The sequence below is a fragment of the Trichechus manatus genome, unplaced genomic scaffold (genome assembly GCF_000243295.1).
Source record: "Trichechus manatus latirostris isolate Lorelei unplaced genomic scaffold, TriManLat1.0 scaffold00027, whole genome shotgun sequence".
Taxonomy (NCBI): domain Eukaryota; kingdom Metazoa; phylum Chordata; class Mammalia; order Sirenia; family Trichechidae; genus Trichechus; species Trichechus manatus.
In genome coordinates this window covers 15,879,410-15,887,236 of record NW_004443963.1, presented here as the reverse complement: position 1 = coordinate 15,887,236, position 7,827 = coordinate 15,879,410, and the positions used below count along the sequence as shown (strand labels likewise).

General features: G+C 51.6%; 1 protein-coding gene across 1 annotated transcript in view; it reads left to right on the top strand.

Moving 5' to 3' along the window:
* The first annotated feature begins 195 nt into the window (after positions 1–195).
* Positions 196–7,827, top strand: part of CARD10 (caspase recruitment domain family member 10) — a 29,089-nt gene continuing 21,457 nt past the window's right edge. The window contains exons 1-3 of the mRNA XM_004373832.1: positions 196–463; positions 1,330–1,467; positions 3,238–3,563. Coding sequence (XP_004373889.1) covers positions 229–463; positions 1,330–1,467; positions 3,238–3,563 — 699 coding nt within the window. The 5' untranslated portion in view covers positions 196–228. The remainder of the gene's footprint in view (positions 464–1,329; positions 1,468–3,237; positions 3,564–7,827) is intronic.

Below are 7,827 nucleotides of genomic sequence, written 5' to 3'. Positions count from 1 at the left end.
AGCCGCCGCCCGAGCGCCGACCCGGGAGCCCGAGGCGGCGGTGGCGTGTGGGGTGAGTCCCGGGGCGCGGGGCGGGGGAGCCGTCTGCCGACCTGGCGCGGAGAGGGGCTCCGGCGGCGACTGGATTCCTGGGCGATGTCCCGAGGTGGGACTGGCAGGCGCACACTGCCTCGGGGAACCCCTGCCGACCCCCGCGTGCCTCTCCCTGCAGACCCCAAAGACGCGGCCATGCCGGGCGGAGCCGAGGCTGGGGAAGCCGAGGAGGAGGCCGGCGCCGGCTCGGGGTCCGAGGCCGAGGAGGATGCGCTGTGGGAGCGGATCGAGGGCGTCCGGCACAAGCTGACGCGCGCCCTGAACCCGGCCAAACTCACGCCGTATTTGCGCCAATGCCGGGTCATCGATGAGCAGGACGAGGAGGAGGTTCTGAGCACCTACCGCTTCCCGTGCCGCGTCAACCGCACCGGTGAGCCAGCGGGAAGCCAGCGGGCTGAGCTGCAGCGGACAGTGCCTGGGGCCTCCCCCATAGCCCACCATGACCCCGAGCGCGGAGCACTGAGCCCTGGAGCGCGAGGTCAGGGCTCAGGTTCACAGGGCCTCCGTCTCCGCATCTGTAGAGTGGGACGGTTGGGTGTGCCCACCACTTCGCCTCCTCCTGAACCACTGTTACGGGTGCAGCTGGTCAGGATTTTGCCTGTCCTGGGGTTTCCACTCACTTCTTGGGCCCACGTTAGAGCAGGGGTTTGGATGTGGTTGCCTGTGCTGACTAGGCCTGGGACCTTCTGGTCGCAGCTGAAGGATTGTCGCCTTTGCTGTGCCTTTTTATCTGTTTGGTTTTGTCTGTCCCCTCTCCTATGTCTGACACACTCTTCGGAGAGTCATTTCTCCTCAAGTGTCCAAGACCCATCTTGGCATTAGGAGGGTTCCCTCTCCCCCAGGGTATGTCTTTGAACGAAAGCTGGCAAAGGGATGAGGGTCTTATGGTGGATTTCAGGCAGCGGCCACTGGGAGAAATACTTCTTTGCTTTTGGGGATGAAGGGGGCTTCTCTGTGCTGTTGGAATCATAGGCAGGTCCAAGACTGCATTTGCTGGCCCTGCATCTGTGAGTATGTGCAGGGGTTAGGGGGTGCCCTGGGGGGGGGGCCCAGTTTTCCTGGCTGTGGCAGACAGGCTCCCCTCCCTGATGTGTTGGGACAGGCCCCTGTGTGTGTCAGTGGCTTAAAAATCTGGGGAACGCAGGCCCTGGGGCATGGGGGGAAGAACTGGCCAGGTGCTGGGGGAAGCCCTCACCTTGACCCCTTGTGACCCCCCTCACCACCGACACTTCCCAGGGCGCCTGATGGACATCCTGCGCTGCCGTGGCAAGAGGGGCTATGAGGCTTTCCTGGAGGCCCTGGAGTTCTACTACCCTGAGCACTTCACGCTGCTCACGGGCCAGGAAGCCGCCCAGCGCTGCTCCATGATTCTCGGTGAGTGGGGCTGCCGTGCCTCAAACACAGTGCAGAGGTTCCTTACTCTGCCCTTGGGTGGGGGGGCACTCCCATTATCCCTGTTGAACAGATTAGGGAAACTGAGGTGCAGAGAGAGCCGAAGCAGCTTGCCCATGGCCCCACAGCAAGCTAATTGTGGGACTGGGGTCCTAACCCAGTTAGTCTGGCTTCAGAGCTGCCAAACTTAACACTGCTTTCCTCTAAAATTGTTTTCAGATGTGTATATGTTGGGCATACACTGGTTTACAGTTTCTTATGTAAAATATTCATACACTACAGGAGACTTTAGAGTAAAAAGAGAGAATACACAAATGTGTGGAAATAAATAACACACTTCTAACCACACTTTTAAACCAACTATCACTTCTAAACAACCCTTGTGGTGCAGTGGTTAAGAGCTCAGCTGCTAACCCAAAGGTCAGCAGTTTGAATCCACCAGCTGCTCATTAGAAACCCTATGGGGCAGTTCTACTCTGTCCTATAGGGTCGCTATGAGTTGGAATTGACTCCACGGTAATGGATTTGGTTTGAAACAACCAATGAGTAAATAGAAGAAATCAAGAGGGAAATAGAAGAATACTTAGAGTAAAAAGAGACTTTCACTTCTTCCCTCAGCTCTTCTCTGCTGATAACAAGTTTTGCAAGTCTTCTTTTTCTTTGCATTTGTTTATGCACATGTAGATGAGCACATAGGATCATTCTATATGTGTTGCTCTGTGTTTTGCTTTTTTTCAGAACAACTGCTTTTAGTGATTCCTCTCTATCTGTTACACTTGTTTTAAATGACTCCATAGTGCTCATTAGTGAAGTTTGGTCATCATTCATTTGATCAATCCCCTGTTGATGGACATCTAGGTTGTTTCCAGTTTGCAGCATTACAATGATGCTGGGAACGTCCCATGGGCATCTGTGCAAATGTGTGTCTCAGGAGGAGAGGTTCTGAGAAGTACAGTTTCTCAGAGTGTGTATATTTTAAATGTTAAACCAACATACCTCCCACTAGCAGTGTGTGAGTGCCCACTTCGCTCTACCTTCATGAATCCTGGGGATCACTTTTAGACATTTTTACCAGTTTGATATATAAAAACCAATGTATAATTGTTTTAAATTTGCACTTGAGAGGTACAGTTCACAGCTTACTAGCTAGTGAATCTTGGGCAAATGGTTTGACCTTTCAGTTTCTGTCTTTAAAATGAGGATAATGTACTTACCTTTTAGTGTTATGAAGATTAAATAAGTTAATGTACGAATTTACTACAAAAAATTAAGTCAGCAAATGTTAGTGGTTACTGTTATTATGGCTGGTGAGTTTGAGCATATTTTCCTATGTTTATTAGTCATTTATGTTATGGGACTTGCCCATTGATAGCTTTTGCCTTTTTTCTATTAGATTGTTTGCCTTTTTCTTGTTGATTTGTAGGAACTCTTTTTATATTATGGCTCAGAATCATTTGTTATATATGTTATAAATATTTTCTTCTACTCTGTCACTTGTCTTTTAATTTTTTTTAATCACATCTTTCATCATTCAGAGGTTAAATTTTTTTTGCATGGATTTGCCCATCTTTTTTCTTATAGCTCCTGGATTTTGTACTTTGTTTAGGAAGGTCTTCCCTACTCTCAAAATTATAAAAATACATTGCAAAATTTTCTTCTAGTGTTTTTGTGGTTTGCGGTTTTCTGTGCAGTGTGCTATCCCCTTGCATTTTATTTACCTGGCCTGAATTTTCTCTCCCCTGTCCCCGGCAGATGAGGAGGGGCCTGAGGGCTTGACCCAGTTCCTGATGACGGAGGTACGGCGGCTGCGGGAAGCTCGCAAGAACCAGCTGCAGCGGGAGCAGCAGCTGCAGGCCCGGGGCCGTGTGCTAGAGGAGGAGCGGACAATGCTAGAGCAGCGGCTGCGGGAGCAGCAGCAGGCCCAGGAGCGCTGCCAGCGGCTGCGGGAGGATTGGGAGGCAGGCAGCCTGGAGCTGTTGCGGCTCAAGGATGAGAACTACATGATCGCCATGCGCCTGGCACAGCTCAGTGAGGAGAAGAACTCAGCTGTGCTGCGCAGCCGCGACCTGCAGCTGGTGGTAGGCCTTGGGGAGCAGGTGGGGTCAGTGGGGAAGGGACAGCCTCTGTGGAAAATAACAATACTATGGTAGCCACCTTGTGTTCTAGAGCCACCATGTTACGGCTGTTTGATGATGAACAAGTGGCTCTGGCCTCAGTTTTCTCATCTGTAACATGGGGTTGTTGATTACATTCGTTCGAGTTTAACAGTTCTCAAGATGGGGCCACTTTGCCCTGTAAAAACATTTGCTCATGTCTGAAAACAGTTTTGGCTGTCACAACTAGGGGGATGCTACTGGCATCTAGAAGTAGAGGCTGGGGATGCTGCTGAACATCCTACTGTGCACGAGACAGTCCTCCACGACGAAGAGTTATCGGCCCAAAATGGCACTGGTGCCGAGGTTAAGAAACCCTGGGTTATGAGGATTCAGTGGGTTTAAGGCATGTACAGCACTCAGCTCAGTGCTCAAAATGTGTATCGTTGTTAGCCATTGTTGTTAGCAAGTGTTGACAGTGTGCCATGCAGTTGACACGCATCATGTCATTTAATCCTCACCAAAACACAGCGCCGGGTTTTCATTTCAAAATACTGACATGAACGCTCATAGAGTCAAGGGGACTTGCTCAGGGTCACACAGCTGGGAAGTGGCACAATCTGGGTTGGAGCTGGGTTCCCCTGGCACAGCAGTGGCCTCTTAATGGGGGTGCTCTTCTGCCTGTTCGCCGTCCGGGTGAAATCGCACTTGTTCCTCTCTGGCAGCAAGTGGGGCCGTGCCTCTTACAGGCTGGGACACTGGGCCTTGCTTGCTTTTGCATATTGGATTTAGCATGGGGATGATATTGGTATTTTATTGCTGCCGGGAATTGCCCCAAGGATTTAATGAACAAATCCATGTCAAGGGCTTACTTACCAGTGCCCACGGCACACAGTAGGCTCTTTCCAGGAATATTGTGTGAGGTTCCACAGTGGGACTCAGACTGTGGAATTTGAAGCCCCTTGCCCCCATGAGCCTCTGGCTGTGGCTGCGGTGTTGCGGGGGGTGGTGTGTGTCCATGGCGACAGCTGGCACATGTGAGGCTGTAGGTGTGGGTGCACTGGTGTGTCAGTGCCCGTGGCTGTGCATGCCTGGGCAGGTTGGTGTCTGGGGGAAATGAGGCCATAGATCACATGTGGAAGGGCCTAGGCCTCTGGTCCCGCTGGAGGGCGTAGGTGGCCAGTTTGGGGTTGTGAGGCGAGTGTGAGGCTGTTGTCTGAGGGTTGGCTTGGTGTTTGGTATGAGGCAGAGGCTGCCAAAGGCCTGCAAACTGGCTGCAGATTGAGTGAGGGGTGGCTGGCAGGGCCACGGGACGCAGGGTGCAGGCCTGGCTCTGCCACCGATGATGTGGCACAGGCAAGGCTTCCCTCTCTGTGCCTCAGTTTCCTCATCCTCAGAGTGGGAGGGTGATAACGAGGATGCTTCTCGGAAACCCTATGGGGCGGTTCTACTCTGTCCTATTGGGTCGCTGTGAGTTGGAATCCACTCGACGGCAATGGTTTTTTTTTTTTTAATAACAATTATCAAACACTTCGTGCACACCAGGCATGGTCCTAAGGGCTTGCCATTCACAAACCTCTTTAATTTTCCAGCAGTCCTATGGCGGGGTCGGGGGGGTGGGGAGGAGCGCTATTACCTTCCCCATTTAGGATGAGGAAACTGAGGCACAGAGAGCTTGGTTAGGGCACTTTCCCAAGACGGAGCAATTCCCGACTTTGCTTTCGGCGCTGCTGAGGGGTGGGGTGGGTAGCTGGTGGGGAGAGCCAGGGTTCCCCTCTTCACCCAGATCTGAGACAGACATGGGCTTGCATCAGGTTTTCTCAGAGGAAAGGGTTTTGATGCTCAGTGAGGACAGTGATGGCCACCGGCTGGGTGGCTGGGAGAGGCTGTGGCCGGCATGACTGCGCACCTTTGGGTCAGCTGTGATTGTGAGCTGAGGCCCGAGGACTGGCGGGTGTGTGTGTGGGGGCCTTGGGGGAATGTCCTGGCTGTGCACAGCCATCTAGAGTCTGCTCTGGGGTGGGGATGGAGCACGAGGCAGTTGGAGGTGCCTCTGTGTGTCTTCAGATCGGCTGCAGGTGTGCATAGTACGACCAGGTGGGGGTAGGGTAGTCTCCTACTAGATTCAGATAATGGCTCCTTTCTCCCAGTTTGGGGGTAGAAGGTAAGGGAGCAAATTAAATTAATAAATAAGCTTTTCTTTATTTAAAACTTAGCTAACCAATAATGGTTGCACAACATGAAGAACTGCTCCATGGGGTTTTCAAGGCTGTGACCTTTGGAAGCAGATCTCCAGGCCTTTCTTCCGAGGTGCCTTTGGGTGGGTCCAAACTGCCAACCTTTCAGGTAGTAGTCAAATACTTACCCATTTGCTCCACCCAGGGACTCCATACAGAAATGTTGAATTGGCAAATGTTTTGTTGTATGTATTTTCACCACAATAATAAAACAAAAAGCTTCGCTACTGTGAATTTGCCTTAACCTTCTTGGAGCTTTTCCACCACAAATTAACAAAGGAACTGCAGATGGCTATTAACGGAACAGCTGATCGAGTGAGCCTGGCTTGGCAGCTTGGGTCCCCTCCGCCCATGGACAGGTGTGCCTGTGGCTGTGATTTAATACCTTGCTTTATAAGGTGCAGATTTAATGAGCTGTTATTTCTAAGCAACATAAACTTACGGAGCGAATGCTGTAATTTGTGCTAAGTGAGTTTGTACACCAGGATTAAATGCATCCGTATTTCTGGTGTGCAGCGGAGACTGCAGGTGCCCTGTCCCCTGAGCTCACACTGGGGGAGCCGGCTGGCTGAGGGGTGGGCAGGAGGCTTTGGTGTGTGGCTGCGGCTTGCTGGGGAGGGCGTGACCGCGCTTGCCCTTGGAACTAGCTGTCTTTCTCCAGCAGTTCACAAAGCATATTTTGTGAGTGGAAGGGAATGCGAAGTCATGAATTTCTTTCTGAGTCCTCTGCGGAGGAGGATCGGACTGTTAATTTGTGGAATCGCCCGCCCCAGCCTCCAGACCGCTGTGTGTGTGTGTGTGTTGCCTGTGTGTGTGTTCCTGTGTTGCTGTTCTTGGCTCTGAGGGGTGGGGGCTGCAAGTCATTTTCCAAGGGAGGTCAGGGACACTCCGAGGTCACCAGACTTTGGTGCGCCTGAGCTCGACACCATAAGAGGTCATTGTGACCTTTTCCAACAATGACTTCATTTCATGGCCTGCCACCTGCTGCTACTCTTGTTGTTGTCTGGCCCTCAGACCTCGCGTAAATTTGGGAAATGATAACCCCAGCAGAGTGGACACATAGGCCAGCAAACTGGTTGTGCACATCTGTCCTCAGCCAGGCGGCCTCCACACAGCCGCCCACTACCACGCCACGCCAGCCTCTGGTTGCACAGACTGAGCTGGTGACAGTCGGGGTTCTGGGACTTTATTTAAAGCCATGAAGACAGCCACAGTCAAACCCTTGGCATGTCTACAGCTGCACCTTTACCACCCGAAGGCCTCTGCCAACCCACTCCCTTATGTGATACTTGCGACAACTTTGGGAGGCAGGCGGTAGGGCAGGGGATTGACTGCCCCCTCCCCTTTTTTTTGCAGTGAAAATATATACAGCAAAACAAAATACCAATTCAACAATTTCTACAGGTACAGTTCAGTGACGTTGATTACATTTTTCAGATTGTGCAACCAGTCTCACTGACCTTTTCCAAATTATTCCGCCACTATTAAGATAAACTCACTGCCTGAGCTTCTCATTGAACCGTTCAAGTTGCCATTGTCAATTTGATCTCACTGGGCCCACTTTACTGATGAGGAAACTGAGGCTTTCCAAGTCGAGGTTCTGTTAGGAATTTGTTTAAGGCAAGAAGGCAAGATCAGACTCCAGTCTGTTCTGTAAGTATGTGTTGATTTGGGAGGGGGACATCCTAGCTCCTGCTGTTGATCAGAAAGTTTCAGTCCTGGACTGGGTGAGACCCTCAGAACCACCACTCCCCACCCCCAGGTATGGATGAGGAGGCTGAGGCACAGAGAGCAGCCATGACTTGCCCAAGGTCACACTGACTTAGAGGCAGAGCAGGGCCCAGGCCCCTGTTCCTTCTGTTATTGGTCCAGCCCTCCTTCCCCTCTGTCATGCTGATACTTGGCTAATTGATTGTACAAGTAGTCCCCAGTTTATGACGGGGTTCTGTTCCGGTGACTCCGTTGTAAGTCTGTTTGGATGTAAGTCGAATACCTCTTTTTTTTTTTTTTTT